General features: G+C 38.5%; 1 protein-coding gene across 1 annotated transcript; it reads right to left on the reverse strand.

Moving 5' to 3' along the window:
• Nucleotides 1–1528: 1528 nt before the first annotated feature.
• On the reverse strand, nucleotides 1529–16743 carry LOC137290625 (origin recognition complex subunit 1-like). Its single transcript, XM_067821689.1, has 14 exons — nucleotides 16581–16743; nucleotides 14861–14982; nucleotides 12000–12178; nucleotides 10561–10903; nucleotides 9262–9949; nucleotides 8403–8610; nucleotides 7731–7828; nucleotides 6757–6858; nucleotides 6238–6409; nucleotides 5966–6073; nucleotides 5439–5588; nucleotides 4574–4863; nucleotides 3455–3579; nucleotides 1529–3088 (listed from the first exon to the last, which is right to left on the reverse strand). The coding sequence occupies exons 1-14, from the start codon at nucleotides 16679–16681 to the stop codon at nucleotides 2919–2921; spliced, it is 2856 nt and encodes a 951-aa protein (XP_067677790.1). The 5' UTR covers nucleotides 16682–16743; the 3' UTR covers nucleotides 1529–2918.
• Between the last annotated feature and the right edge of the window lie 286 nt (nucleotides 16744–17029).

Consider the following 17029-nt stretch of genomic DNA (forward strand, 5'->3'; position numbering starts at 1 on the left):
CTGTTGATCAATGGATTGTGTGGTCCAGACTAAATTAGTTACACCACACCCACTCTATATTAAGGTCTGACAGCATCGCATCATTCTGTAAGTTCTTGAGACACATAAAGCAGACATGCCATGATCCTAAAGGCTCCTGATTAGAACAAGGAAATGTTCCCTGCATAACTTTCTTGTCAGACTGTATCCTTTGTACCTTAGGCATATCCAACAGGAGGAGGTCCATGCCAAATGCTGTAAGAGCTAGGTTATTTGCTTGCTTCTGTTTATAGTTGGTAGGATTGTTACAATTCACTTGCGTTGATGGGGAGTTGAACCTTATCCCTTCATGAATTATGTTCATTATTCTGATCATTAGAATCAAATATTCATGACTTTGTTTAAAAGGAGTGCATTTACCCAAGTTATAAGGGGTAGGGTATTATTTGTCAAAACATGATTTGCAAAAATGGAAAGATTGGATAATATGCAGACTTACTTTGAAAGTAATGTGGTCTATGGTCATTGTGATAAATTAACTGTCAACATGGTAAAAAATAAAAACAATGTCAAATAATCTAGGTGTGTGGCTGCTTGTACCAATCTTGACCAATGAAGGGTTTTATAGTGACAGCCGCCGTAGTCCAAGACACAATGATGCAGTTGACTGAACTCAACTGCCCAGGCATCGTTTCATCATCTTAATTGTCCATAACATCTTTCAACATCCTTTGATATGATGGACCTTCCTCCATCTTGGCAGACCACTCAGGGTTTCCAGGGTAGTACCAAAGGCACTGACTGGAGTTGTATTTTAAGATGCTGACACCATGTGGATTTTTTCAGGTGGGGATGATACATCACCAGTCATCAGTACAGAAAGACTGTCATAAGGAAGAATACATATCAGTTTCCTAGACACAGGTCACATTTAGTTTTCAAGACATCAAATTGGGATCAGTAGTATGTATGATGGCAGTGATGACAAGTAGTGTCTGACCCTCTGACAAATCTGGCAGATTTGCCAACAGTCAGACAGAAGTCCTTAACCTGCTGGCCCCAGTGACTGAATACATCACAATGACTTTGTCTGAAGTTGTTATTTGTGGCTCATGACACTTGTTTACTGTTTATAAATCTATGTTTATAATGTTTGTCATCATATAATATTACTAATTTCAATGCCAGTTATGAGAAATGCTAAATCTGAAATGTGTGTTTAATTTTATTCTATGGGTCCTGTGAACTTTCAGTGGGTCGGACAGACATCTGAAACTTACAGGGCACAATGTCCTGTTACTTTGAAACACTATTCGTGAAGACTGTGATGGCGGTACGATATCAAGTTCACCCTCAGCTGCTGTAAAGCCTTATTTATGAAATAAAGCTTTACAGCTGCTAAGGGCAAACTTGATATTATACCCCTATCATATATACTACTGAATTGGATTCTGGTAAGGATTCTAAATTGTATGTTTTTCTTCAAGACTGCACCATGTTTGAGTGCTCAAGCCATCTGACAATTCCACAAGTGTATAAACACAAAGTATTTGTTCAATCAAGGACACTTTAATTTTCATTATCAGTACATCTGATTTCAATGCATTATTGGTGACAACTGATTATAACTATAAAACTACACATTAATCATACTTTATTGCACAGATTGAAAAATACAATGTTTCATGTAATGGCACATTGCTACAGACTTGACCCAATGTTCGATCAATCTCATTAAAGTTGATATTGTATACCTGTATCCTATACATCCCTTCACTGTTGCAATTAAATTCCATGAAAGAATAACTATAGATGTCCAGAACAATAAATAAAAATATGAAGCGTAGTAATTATTCCATTCTGTCAACTGGAAGGTTCACATTCAGTCAATACAAATAATTACCTCATTCACACACATTCAAGGATTTCACACCACCTACAATGAATACATTACAAACAAGGAAAGCTTCAAGGAAAGTATCACTGGCACATAAAAAGTTCATGCTTGGTCTCAACATCTTCCATCCAACACTTGATATCAAAGGAAGAAATGAATTATAAATATAATTTTGTAATTTCCTTACCTGAAAATGATGTAAAGATAAAAACAAGAACACTGACAAATTGTTCAAAACTGTCCTCGTACCCTTAACCATCCCCTTGACGTTAGCTTAAAACTGCCTTCTTGCTTCTTGTTCTTAACATGAAACTGACAATAATAAGACTTAAGTTATTTCAGACAGACTGATGATGGTAACTATAAGTATGAGTGAGTGAGTGGGTACGGTTTTAAGCCACTTTTAGCAATGTTCCAGCAATATCACCCGAGACACCAGAATTGGGCTTCACAAATTGTACCCATGTGCAGAATCAAACCCAGACAAGCAAACGCTTCGACTACTAGGTTAATCCACCGTCCCCTGCAGAGAGCAGCATTGCAAAGGCCATAATATTTCACAAACAACTAGAAAAATGGTGAACTGTCACCATTTAATAGACAATTTCAATTGATTTCATGGTATCACTGGAAACATTCCACAAGAAAATAACAGGTCCATGAGATGAGGTCAAAGGATGAGGTTGTCTCTTACGACAAGCATAATCGCCTTTTGTGACAGGTGAAGGATGACTTCCATAATGCTGTTTGACCATGTTCAATGTCAAGGATGACTCGCAGATGATCCACCAGATGATCCACTGTGTGCTTGTAAAATCAGGATGGTGGGATTGGAAACATCAATATGTATGCAAATCTCATCTTTCAGGTCCTTCCTAAATTACTGATGTCTGCTTCTTTAAACAGACAAGCTAACATACAGCACTGAGGTCATAGATGCCTCTGCGTGACGAACATAAATGCATCAAGGTTGAAGATGTCTTCAAGCATCTCCATCAAGGAATTTTCTATGTATGGGTAGACACTTCTACCTCTGGTTTCATCAACTGTATTCTGACTTCTCTCTCAGGGCATACAACACATCATCCTGACTGACATTCAGTCTGACTCTCATGTGAAGGTCATTGCGACCATGCTCAACCAGGAGCAAACGTGAGCTGCCCAGACGGGAACACATGGCAGCTAGCTCAGTTGTTGATGGTGGTTCCAGACCTATAGAGAGTACAGCTTATATCAAAACTCATAACCAAGATCCATCACAATTTTCTGGATATGCTTGAATATTATTTCTGATGAACATAATGAGTTCAATAAACCCCAAAGCATATATTCTTTGAGACATAAGCATTGGTTGCACCGAGATTTAAAACTCTTTTATTGAAATATGGACTATGTTAAGATATCCATTAATGCAGAGATACAGGTTGAATGGGCTTCACAATCTGTACCCATGTGGAGATTCAAACCTGGTCTCATGTGACAAATATAACAAAACTATTGTCTTACCTGAACTAACACAAATATCAAGACATTACTAACAGCTGTACTGATCAGAGTTAAATGCTTGACTACACCCACCTTCAAACCTGCACAGAGACATATGCTGTGTGTACAGCTTGGAGAACTGGGCTTCCTCTATCCCAGCCCTTTGAAACTCTGCAACCACTGCCTGCAGGAACAGCTTCTCCTGCTTGGACAGGTTCCTGGAAAAATGTGCCAATATCATGAAGTCAAATGGGTGGCGAGTGGTCCTGTGTGTAGTGCTCAGGTCACAAAATCAGTTGAAGTTAAGCACCGTTGAGCTCGGACAGTCCTTGGATGGGTGGCCCTGTTTGGCAGTTTGACTCCGGAGAGTTTCTAGGACGTCGGTCCTGCCCCACAACGAAGCACTTGTGAAACATGTGGTCTCACCTTAGGCGAGTGAGTTTGTTCAAGAATTGCCTCTGTCAAACCAGCAGAAAATGGGTACCCGGTGAGATAAAGTCATGTGACTATAACCTTCTAGCGCCTAACAGGCAGCTTGGGTTATCTGGGGTAATAATAATGATGTTCAGTGTATGCGCTTAGAGCATGTCCCTTAGTGATGTGGATGAGGTGCCATATAAGTACTCTTATTATTATTTATTATTATTAAAAGCACGTTACAAGCTTGATGGAAGAATGTTTTATGCTGACCCACAGTCCCAGGCATCAACCCAACAATTACCACAATAATAAAGATTAGGTATACCGAGTTTTATGCTGATCAAAGCCAGGTAAAGTAAAACCAATCCCAATGAGGTGAAATGTGATTTTTCACGTAGAAGCATGAATGAGAATGGTTTTACACTTCTTTTAGCAATATTCCATCAACATTACAGCAGGGACACCAGCAGGCTGAGTGGAGAATCAGCAGGCTGAGTGGACACTTTCACTATTAGGCTACCTCAACCTCCAATATAAGCATGAAGAGAAAGGGTAAATTGATCCTGACATCTTAATATTCAACAATATTCCAGGGATAGCAAGTCTGTCCATATTTGGACACTCATAAATAATCAGTTCTGGACTTAACAATGCAATGATAAATATCATAAGTATTGATCTATGCAATTTGGATACAATGACATGCAATAAGTCTGACAACCTGAACACCAATTTGCCAAGGACAAATTCTAATCTCGATCTTGATGAGCCCAAGCCAAAGTGCCTCCTTACCTAATGGCCACAACTTTTGGTGAAGTAAACATCTCTTGAAGAGCAGCGTCAACATGTCTCATCCCGATCATAATGACTGTCTGCTTCGTTTTGGCCTCCGTCTCTGCGATCTCAGTCGCTCTGCGGCAGATGTCCAGCGCCCTTCTGGCATCTCCGGACAGGGCAGCAACCTTCCTAGCAGCCAACTGTACTGCATCTTCTTCAAACACTCTCAGTCCTTTCATCCGGGACTCCACAATCTCCTCCAGTTGACGGAAAGTGTATGGTTGAAATGTCATCCTTGTCAGACCCTAAAAAGGGGAAACTGTTTCGTCAAAAGCTACATATATCAGGTTTACTAGCTGATGGTCCCAGGAACTTCCATTTATGTTTTACATTTAAGCCTATTTTCCATTAGAATGATCAACTGATCAAAAGGTGTTGATGTTGTAATACAATTTATCATGACATCTTGACAGGAAAATGTGATCGAAAACTATTCCATCCATTAAACAGCTGAATTGGTGTTTGAGTTGGTGACCAGGACCATTGTGAATTATTGATTTAATTAACAAAACTAGCACTAGCTACACCATAAATCTGTCTGGCCCTTAACTATCTGTTTTCAAAATTCCGCATCTGAAATTCCATCCTGTGCTTCAAAACATTGTTTTAATACTTAAGAGGACAATCACAAGATCCAGATGGCTAGCCATCTCTGGAAAATAAAATTGTCTTAATAAATAAGAGGACATTCACAAGATCCATATAGCTAGCCGTTCTGGAAAAATAAAATTGTTTTAATAATTAAGAGGACATTCACAAGATCCAGATGGTTAGCTGTCTCTGGAAAATAACATAACCAAAGTCACATCAGGGCCCTCACCAGTCTACTGGATACCCTCTTCATCATGATCCTCTCTGGGAGATCCATGGTGTTCGCCACAGCCAAGACAACCAGTTTTGCCTGCTGCTTTGTAGGCCAGTCGAAGATGTTGTACATGACATCCTGTTTCCGTGTCCATAACAGGTCCAGCTGAAACATGAATATTATCTTGTTTAACTTTCCATCACCAGTGTTACTACTCCACAGGTGGACATGAAAAAAAGATGGGTAGGTGTCACACAAACAGCCATCAGTTAAAATTTATAGGTCATTCATACGGTCACCCATTGTATTCTTAGAAATAATTTCTTTCCAAAAGTAGAATCAAACGTTCTGACACAAGTTTCATAATTCTCAAATATATCCAAGAAAAGCTGTTTCAGGCGTTTTTGATGATCTTAAGTTATGTTGCTGAAGTGACAAAATCTGTGACACTATTGCTTCATTTTGGACACTTCCATATAATTGTGGGTGCAGCTAGCAAGGTATTTTCCCTCTTCTTGCTCCTGAAAGCACCAATTGCCTACCTCATCCACAAGCAGGACAACGGTCTCCCGTCTGGGACCTGGGGTGCTGAATTTCTTATTCAGTAGTTCCATGGCATGTTCTGGTGTAGCTCTCTGACCCGTCAGATCCTGCAATGACACAACTTTTGGGTAAAAAGGAAACTATCTTCAGAAAAACACTGACGAGGGAGCAATTATAAAACAAAAGAAATCAGATCCCTGTTTCCTTAAGTGGTCATACACACACTGGTACCAATAACAATCATTCTTCAGCATTTGGCTGCTTCTCTTACCTTTAGCAGATGAACATAGGCTTGTCTGGGGTCTGTAAGCTTCATGCCATTGAGCTCCAGGAACTTGAACTGAGGGACATCACCGTCATCACAGCCCTGCACCAGTGATCTCATCACCTCTCTCACCGTGGCTGTTTTTCCCGTGCCTGGCACACCCGATATGTACATACATCTGTCACAGAAAATATACAGGATGTAATGGACATCCAACAGTATGTTCCAGTCTTTATACAACAATACTGAATGAATAAATGAATCATTAGGCCATGGCTGAATTCAAATGCAATAATGAGACACTTAATATTCATAAAGCTTACTATTGCTCATACAAGTTGAATGTTTTAAAATTCTGTTTAATATCAAAATGGCCCCTGAGCTCATAAACATTTGGATACATCATGTCAGGGGAAGTTAATCTACCATGTTTACACAGTACTATGACAACACCTATAGGGCAGTTCATACAGAAGTTTCTACAGTGTATGCAGTATTCAATGATTCTTCCCAAATGCTTCTTACCCTCCAGTCCCATCCATCAGCTTACTCTCTACAAAGGTGTAGATATCGGAGAACTCATTATCTCGGCAGGGCAGGCTGTCAGGGACTGCTGACACATGTAGTCTAAAATAAAGGCAGTTAACATTTGAAAAATTAATACAATCATTCTTGCAAATCCATTAGAGTGACTTGCTATCAGCATCTAACAGGTTGTGCAGTCAGATCTTGAAAAAATATGACCGACCAATTGTGGCTTAAGGCCACAATACTTCAGCTATATGGTTGAAAGACAATAAGTGAAGGGAATGAACAATGATAACATGATTCACAAGTCCTCAAAGATACAGTTCATTTTGCCCGATGGCTCTCAGGATGGACTGTGAAAGAATTTATTGTGCTTATGTCATATTAGAGGTAGGGCTGCAATGATTAACTTTGATTCACTGAAAATCGAATTTGTCACCATAGTTTTCCAATTCCAATAACACTACTTTGATTCAATGTTTGATTATCTATTTAAACCATTTCCACACAGTAAGAACGTAATTTTGAGCAGTTTTAAGACTGAAATAAGGTAATCGTTGACACTGGGTAGTGGACACTGCCAAGGTGATGGATTTCATAATAAAAAAGCAGACACAGAAATCTGATGTTTTTACTTGTATGAAGAATCAAATAAAAAATTATTGAATTGAGGGTCCAATATCAAAAATTGAATCATTTGTCTGGGTGATTCATTGCAGCCCTAGGTAAAGGCCCTTTCATCATGTTCACAGAGAGTGGTTTTAAACTTGTATCAGGAATCCTACGAACACATGGCAGGAGACACCAAGATCAATTTCACTCAATGAAACCATAAAGTGAATCAAACTGAGAAGCAACTCATGAACCGCTATCCTACTGCAAAGATTCATGTGGGCACAATATGTACTGATACTAATTTTATTCAGAATCATGTCATGCTTTCAGACATATGTAAGAAACATGTCCACCACCTTGCTCTGGCCTCTTCAAGGGCACTTGTCGGTGACATGAATGTTTTCTTGCGATTCGGAATTGAAGGTGTTACTGTATCTATGAAAGATTTCTTGCCCTGAAAATCAAAGAAACTCATGATTGTATAGATATAATATCTATCCTATCTCATTATACTATACTATACTATACTATACTATACTATACTATACTATACTATACTATACTATACTATACTATACTATACTATACTATACTATACTTGTGTCTACTCTACTCTACCAGCATGACTAGCTCCCTGATCAGATGGAGTTAGACCATTTATTGACAGTGCCATGGCATTGAATTGGGAATCGACAGGTCATAAATATGATAAACAATGAATTTCAAGTCACAACACTTGCTTCCTCTTATCAAGCATTCCCATAAAGGAATGTCATCCAACGCCATACTGAATGAATGCTGCACAGAACACATATGGTTAAAGTATAGCTCATCTCTTTGAGGGTTTGACAAAAAAAAGAAATGTTTTGATGCATGTGATCTGCATACTATAACCAAGCACTTCAAACACCTGATCATCGGCATTAGGACCTATTGTACTTGGGCACTACTCAGTCAAAGAAACCCCATGGCAACCAGTGATTGTACCACTGGAACTGCATTCTCACAACCAATGGACCCAAACTAACCCGTGGTGTCTTGCCTTGTCTAGGAGTCTTCACAGAACTTGCTGACTTTAATGGCTTCCTTGAGCTCTTGGGAGTTCTGGATGACTTCTTTTTCTCAAACACTTCATCATCATCATCATAATCATCATCTTCCTCATCATCTGACTCAGTTTCGGGGCAGTCTGTATAGGTGGGATCAAAGAGACTGTCATCCAGTTCCTTCATGTTCCTGAACAAGGGAAAACATGTATTTTTGATACTTTGCAAGGTGCGAACAGATTTGCCATATGTCTAATGGTTTAACTGTGCAATGTTTCAAATGTGTAAGGATGTCTCTAAAATGACTGTCATAAACATTGATCCACACATCTCGGCAATGATGTCTCAAAGGTTCATCAACTGTCGATTTAGACCACCGGATTCCCTGGGAAAAGAGTGAGTGAGTTAAATATTGCACCGTTGTTTGCAATATTCCAGGAATATCACTGCAGGGGACACCAGAAATGGGCTTTACACATTGTGCAAATGGGAGGATTCGAACCTGGGGCTTCGGCATGACAAGCAAATGCTTTATCCACTAGGCTACCCACCCCGACCCCACCCACCTCACCTGACCTGGGGCGAAAGATGAATATTAGTCAGATATACCTCCCTTTAGTTGTTGAAATAAACAGTGTCTTCCAAAACATGCTCAAATTCAAATCAATAAAATCACCAAACTGTTTCAGTGCAAATGACAACGGTGAACATTTCAAAACTGCAGTATGAAAAATTGAGGGAAAATACAGCTGAAAAATGAAGAATGACTGCATGCATTTGTATGATTTGTATGCAATCTAGTGATTTAAGATTTTAAAGGACCCTAATGGAATTCACCTACCTGATAACAGTTTTTGACCGTCTGCTGGGCTGTGACCTTGCTGCACTCTGTTTGGCTGCCTCAATGTCAGTTTGTAATCTCCGACGAACTGGACGCACAGAAGTTTCTGGTGTGTTGTTCCGTATTGATGTGTAATTATTTTCCGACACTCTTTTCACTACAACTGTAGGTACACGTTTGACTTTGTCGGTCATACTCAATGCTCGATTTACACTATTCCTACCCTGGTTTACAGATGGTGTTTTCACTCCTGACCTCTTTGATTTTTTGGGTTCCGTTCTACTTCGTTTATGTTTGGATACTCCAGATCCCTGGTCACTGTCCAATGACCCACGTTTAGACCGGGCAGGTGTCTTATGAGATCCTGTATCCTTTTTCACAGATTTTCTTGTACTACGCGCACTTTTTCTCTCCCCTGGTTTTGGTGTGGCATTGTTATTTAAGTCAATGGCCTGTTTGTCGTCCATTTTGGATTTTGTTCGAGATTTTCTTGCTGACCTTGAGCTTTTATCTTCAAGGTCAGGATTCTTCTCTCTGGTTTTTGTATCAGATATTCTAGAACTAGCCTCAGAAATGACTGACACACTACCACTTTCACTTGCATCCTCATCCTGCATAAGAAAATCGGTCACATCTGCACCTGTGTACCAGTGGTATTTGGAGTTTCCTTGTTTCGGGCTGGCTAGATCTAAATAACGCAAAGGAAAAAAAGAAAATTATCTCATTTTTCACTCCAAATAAATATCATTAATCTTTTCATATTCTTCAAATATTCTATGCTTTCGGAACACATGCTAGACACTCAAAAAAAAAAAAGACTTCACAACTGAAATACATTTGATGCAAACTGTAGTGCAAATAGAGTTGTAGAACAGAGACAAATGACAAGTCTTCCTATAAGCAAGCGAAGCCAGAAAAGTTTGGCATCTTACATCTCTCAGCTTGGTTCGAAACATATTATTAACGTCAAAATGAAATGTCACCACCAGTGCCAGACAAAGTTCTTCACAGGGTTTTGCTCGCCCGTTTCAAATCTCATCTGTAATATACTCAAATATATGAAATATAATAAATATGTTTCTTTCAACATTCAAAGCGCATATCAAATCGTTTTTTTCATCTCAATTCCCCCTGCCAGCTTCCTGTTTCAACGGTTCCGATGCCGATACTAAATAAACAATCTCACATAAAAATGACAACATGTTTATGAACCTGGTTGCTGAGGTTAAGGTAATCATGGTTTCATAACATAAACACATCAATGACTACAAAAAAATGGGGAAATTTGGCAAGACTTACCAATGGCTGGAGACCTTTTCTCCCCATTGAATACTTGTCCTTGCAAAGGAATAATTGGTGACTGACTTCCTAAACGTTTGACATTTACATCAGGTGATTTGTTTGCATTCTTCATCACTCTGTTAATAGGCTGACACCGTACTTCATTGGAAACATGTCCATTCTGTCCCAGTTTGGCACCGTTCATTTTGGCTGAAGTTCCTGTGTGAGAGTTTTCCTTTGATTCCTCATCGACTGCAGACAAATCTGTGAATTTTCCCCTTCGGTAGGATTTTCTAACGAAAAAATGTGGCAATGTTTCTCTTGTTTTCTTTCCAACTAGTGCAGACTTTCGTTCCTCAACCTGAAGGTGTAAAACTGAAGTCTTATCAACGGATAAACACATAGCATTTTAATTCATTTTTATCTAGAGACAGATGAGTCAGTAACAAACAAAATACAAATCAAGAGAAGACTATTTTACAGATGTCAATTTCTTTATCATGATGGACACAATGCTTAAAAGTATACATTCTTACTCCTTCAACATTTGAATGAAGGCAAACTGAAATTTACCAGTCCTATCATGCCCAAAACAGATCTAAGAATTTCTAAAGAACCAGTATCGAGAGTATTGGTATTTATATTGTAAAATTTGACGGTATGCTGAACAAAATGAATAAAAATATGCAGGTCCTGTCTTTCAGTGATTCTTTTTAGCTCAACGTATACCTTTTTTCAAGACAAGGCTGGAACAATACTAAGGCCTTTAAGTATGGACATAATCCTTAAAAAAAACTGTTCAATATTTATGGCAAATGGGTGTGTGATTACTTTTATGGAGAAGCATGTACAATCTTACTGACCCCTCCTAAAATTTAGGTACAAAGTAAGTTGCCCACTACCCTACATATCATGTATGAAACTGCTTCCCACCACCTAGTACATGTCATAACCCCGCATCTCCCGGGAACAAAATGACCCCCACCTAAAATATCTCTCTCATAGACACACGCATAGAAGAGAGAGAGAAAAAAGTGTTCAGCCGGCACTGAATGACTACAAAGTAGCACCTTTGGTTGCATCTACCAACAGAGTGCAGTATTACCCTCAGATTGGCGTAATATTGCAATCTGAGCACTTTATTTGGCATGGGAAAAAGCACTATACAAATTGACCTACACTATTGATTAATCACAATACTTCAAAGGCCATACCCGTGACTTGGGTTGAAGTACCATGAAACTATTGTCAGTTTCACAGCCCACATCATTCACACAATATTCATTCACGACACTATTTTTAATCGTAGGATAATTGTAAATAACAGATTATCAGGTAAAGTTGGATACAATCACTGTTGGGTGGAAGCATGGTATTACAGTAACTATTACTACTGTGATGATGAATTTTAAGATTTTAACATAACTGGTACGAAAACTGTAACAGCAAAAACTCACCACACATTTGCCAATGATGGTGTCTATACTGACTTCATGGGCCACTAGCTTGTCTGTGTTGAGGAAAACCTCATGATCATCAATTGCATCCGAGAGTTTACACAGGTCTTGTTTAGGGAGCTCACTGAGGCGCCAGTACCAAATTAAACTGGCCGTCTTCTTCACATCCTTCTTTATACCTGAGAAATATATACATTGTCAATACATAATTCAAAAAGCTCTACCTCTATCTAAATACTGCCAATTTAACCAATTCCATCATAGAAGGCAGAGTGATAGCATTTGCCAAAATCAAAATGTCAATGCATGGTCTGGTTACACTGTTTTCAATATGCATACAGACTACTTAGTCTCAACAACAGACATGTTACATTCACAAAATCTTCTGTTGTGATTGCACTTGGATTACACCACTATCCCATATATTCAATTCTTAACAAGCTGGCATCCTGTTTGTTGATGACGCAAGTAAGCCTTGTCAAATCACATCCAGTACACAGTCTACATTTACACCTAATTAACCTGTCAAAACAGTGTAAATAGCAACAGGTGTTGATGTCGTTACTTCAGCTGACTAGTAACAATTAACCGACTCCTACAATCAATATTTTAGATACCAATATGGCTGAAGAATGAGAGGCTGCAGACAGACAGACAGACGGAGAGAGTTGAGGACATTTTAGAAGTTTAGAAGCACTATACTAACATACTTCTTTAATAACATCTAGAATATATTAACATACTTCTTTAATAACATCTTTAATGTTATTTCACTTCGATACAGATTCTTGTTCCGTATTCAAGCAGGAATGAAACTGCTGAAGCTGAAGACCTCAAACACTAAAAACAACAAAAACTTGTTCAGCATCAGATCCTCCACCCAACATGAATTTAAAAATGGTACTGAACACATGAAATTTTCTTGAGATCATTTTCTGGAGACTAAACCTCTCATGTTTGTAGTTTGTCTTTGTTGTGGTGCATGGTACCCTATATATTTGTGATTTTGGTCACAAATTATGTGAAGTTTAGCAGCACTGCTCCTGGAGGGGAGCAGGACAAACGCCACCCGGACAATTACCACCAAAGGCTATTCCCACCCTGTTATTTTCACTACAATCCCCACCATACCACATGAAATGTTTACAATGTACAATATTCACTTTGATAAAATATAGACTTGATGAAATTTTAAGATCAAATGTTTATAAAACCAGTTTATTTGAGCTTGGGTGCTACTGTTGTACAATATACACATTCTGAGATGGTGCCAAAAGAAGACCTATTTATTAAAATAACATTGAGAAATGTGTATTGTGAGCAAGTGCTTGGCAGATCAAGTGTTTTTAAAACCAATTTATTTGAGCTTGGGTGCTACTGTTTTAAGTATACATATTTTGAGATTATTCCCTAGTGTGAATGTTCTTATAAAGTGAGCATACATACTTTACTAGAAAAAACAGTAGAACTCTACAGGTTTTATCCTTTAGTTTTTCAGCAACTAACTTTGCAGTGTTTGTTGTAAATTAGAGAGTTGTACATAAAATGGTCTGTATTCCACATGCACCTCACTTCCACCATGGATAACCAAGTACAGTATGTTATGTTGCAGAGAGGTGTCAAGAATTTTCATTTCAGGGGGTATCGGTATGTCAGACACAAGGATCTGAAGAATGGAGTTGTCAGCTACCATGTGTCCATCAAGGTTCTTGACGACCAGTACGTTGGTGTCCTGCATGAACATACAGACACACACCTGACCAGATCTTATAGAATACTACAATGTAGAGAACTTGAGTTCAAGCTACATGCAAACACAGCAATATCATGCAAACATAATTTCAGTAAAAGTTACAATAACCTTATGTATGTCACAAAATAGTGCTTCCTTACTTTTAAAAATGCTATTATTTATGTATTAAGTAGGATCAGTAAAACTGATACTAAAGCATGTCAAGAAGAAGGTAATAGTTTATGTTTGTTTTATATGGAATATTGTTATATGGTGCATATGTTAAAATGAATAAATGTTGAAACTGAACTATGTTCTTCATGTTACTTTTATTTTGGGGAGGGAATTGTCTGGGTGGGAATTGTCCTTGGTAGGAATGGCCCTAGACAGTTCAGCAGCTTTACACTCGAGCGTTTCAAGGAACTGGGTCCTGCCCCATCACAAAAGCACATGCAAGGGGGAAAATATGGCAATTTAAGAAATGTATATGGAGAAAAAAACAACCTAACAGAAATGTTCTTGTAAGTATACATTTTTTACCAATAAAAACATTAGGGTTTATTTTTTGAGTGGGCAAAGTAATTTTTCCTTTTAGTCTTGAAAATATATGACTGGTGGATTCATAAAACAAAAAATAAAACTGGTCTGGCCCTAGAATATTATTTGTTCATGATATGCATTGTTCATGATACCCATTAGGGTAGCTGGGATGAGATGATGATGTGTCTGTTGACCTTCTAGTGCCTAACAGGCAGATTAGGTTCTATACTTCAAGCGTTTAACGCCACATTCAGTAATATTCCAGTTATGTAGTGGCAGTCTGCAAATAATCAAGTCTTTATCAGACAATCCAGTGATCAACACCTTGAGCATCGATCTACATTATTGGTATACGATGATGTGTCAACCAAGTCAGCAAGCCTAACCACCTAAGCTCATTAGCCATCCCTTCCAACAAGCACAGGTTGCTGACAACTGCACACTGAACAGAGAATGAACCCCAAGTGCACAAACACCCGTTTACCAGCTGACCAAGAGTATGGATGATTTCACAATGTAAGTCCACACATTATTATCAAGTATTAAGAGCACTAATCATTAACTGACAAAATCAGAAAAAGTAACTCACTTTTCTCGTATAAAGCTTTGATTCTTCCAATGTAAGCGGTAGTTGCATCTGCATCATTATCTTCTGATGACACAAGCACGCAGTCATTTTCCCAATATTCTTCTCCGTTCAGAATGAAGCCTCTAAAACAAAAGATCATTATTTACAGAAATCTGACTATTATAAGTGGAAAACTGTTCAAACTGGCATAGACCCAACTCACTCTTATTCAAATCCTCATTGACAAATGAGAGTATGATTTACACCGCTATAAGCAATATTGTAGCAATATAGCGATCAAGGACACCAGAAATGGGCTTAACATATTGTACCCATGTGGAGAATCGGACCCCCAATGATTTAAACAGTAGGCTACCCCAGCATCCTCTCAGGTATGAGAGTGTATCTATATACACATAGCCATGGGTCTGGGGACTATATTTAGGAAATAACAGTTTGATTTATTCCCATATATAGTGTAATAAAGTACACTTACACTATTAACTATCATGATTACAGTACAAGGCGATGACAACTTGCATGCATTGTGATGTGGGTTACCATTGCAATACCAAGGTTGTGTTCAAAACTTTACAAGGGGGCAGACAAAAATGGCCTAGTGACCTCAGTAGGTGTCATCACGTCAATTGATACAGTGTCACATAATCTTAAAAGAGCATTAAAAAGTGATGTTGGCGTCATTTCATGCATATATGGTAGACGAAATAAGCTATCACATTTCTGAATAAAAATCTCTGTAACTGAATGGCAAACCAATGAGCACAATGGACAACTCCAGTATGTTTCTGTTCTTTTCAAGTATTTTCAAAACTGTGGAATAATATGCAGTGTCATTTATCTTTTCTGAGCAATCCATGCTCTGGACTTGCTCATAAAGTTGTATTCTTTTAAAATCTGGTTATAGTTTGAGTTGATGTGTAAAAAGAGCAGGACCATGCCATCAGCGTATTAAATACTTCTCAGTCAATATTTATTTTATGTATTTCTGACGCTTATGATATTATTATTAATGAATCATGAGATATGTATTCAAGAACTATAGTGGCAACATGTTTATTCTAGTATTCTGCGAACATTCTGCGCTTGAAACACATGTGAAAGTCGGGGGTACAATAAGCCTTTAGCAACCCATGCTTGCAATAAAAGGCGACTATGCTTGTCGTAAGAGGTGACTAACAGGATCAGGTGGGCAGGCTTGCCAACTTGGTTGACACATATCATTGGTTCCCAAGTGCACAGATCAATGCTCATGCCGTTGATCACTGGATTGTCTGGTCCAGACTCAATTGTTTACAGGACGCCGGAATATTGCTGAGTGCGGCGTAAAACTCAACTCACTCGTTCACTGAGCTTGAACAGAATACGTTGACTTAAAACATGTCAAATTGGAGTACATGTAAATGATAATAAATGGTGGATTTATTTGTGACAATAGAGGGGCGAATACAGCTCTTAAATTAAGAAACAGGGGAACACAGTTAATGAACACCCGTTTTCAAGAGTAATTGAATTAACTTTGCGGACAAAAAGGTGAGGGGGGAGGGGTTGGCGTGTGATCGACCGTGCACCCCAACCCCTACATCGTGAATTTGCACTCAGCTCATAATTATTAATTAATTTGACATAATGGTAAATATTCCTTGTGCGTATACTGTTTTTAATTAAAAATCGCACATTCAAGATTGTCGGAAGTATAAAGTGTTAATGTTGTGTTATCAACCTGTATCGCTGATTGCGTTTATCATCAGTCCCTGAGTCTCTCTCGATCCAAGATGCCTCATCAAGTTTTGATCCACGTAAATACCTCCGTTCGGACGGCATCTTGAAACCAACAAGTTTTCTGTGTGACACGCTGCATTGTTGTCATACTCACAGCGCCCTCTAGTTTCGCGCCAAACTGAAGGCGCTATAGCCTGTTTCAAAATGATCACCAACTAGGGCAGATCGATGTTAACCTTTTTAGTCATCAGATTATGGTATGGATAAAACATTATACCCTTAATGCGAACGAATTTGTTACATTCGATTAACATCGAAATTCGATGTGTGTGGGGCTTTGTGTTTTATACATAATTTAGATCTCTATTCTGTTTGAAAATTTGGTCCGAACATTCTGTCACGTCCTCCAGAGACCATATACCGGTCGGTATATGGTCTCTGCGTCCTAGC

The sequence above is a fragment of the Haliotis asinina genome, chromosome 7 (assembly GCF_037392515.1).
Source record: "Haliotis asinina isolate JCU_RB_2024 chromosome 7, JCU_Hal_asi_v2, whole genome shotgun sequence".
NCBI lineage: Eukaryota > Metazoa > Mollusca > Gastropoda > Lepetellida > Haliotidae > Haliotis > Haliotis asinina.

Excerpts from the sequence above, each read along its gene's own strand:
- LOC137290625 (XM_067821689.1), bottom strand. The coding sequence starts at position 16,681 with ATGCCGTCCGAACGGAGGTATTTACGTGGATCAAAACTTGATGAGGCA. Across the intron at positions 12,179-14,860 it reads CAAAGCTTTATACGAGAAAA|GTATAAAGAAGGATGTGAAG; the intron begins GTGAGTTACTTT and ends TATATTTCTCAG. Across the intron at positions 7,829-8,402 it reads GACAAGGCAAGACACCACGG|GGCAAGAAATCTTTCATAGA; the intron begins GTTAGTTTGGGT and ends TTTGATTTTCAG.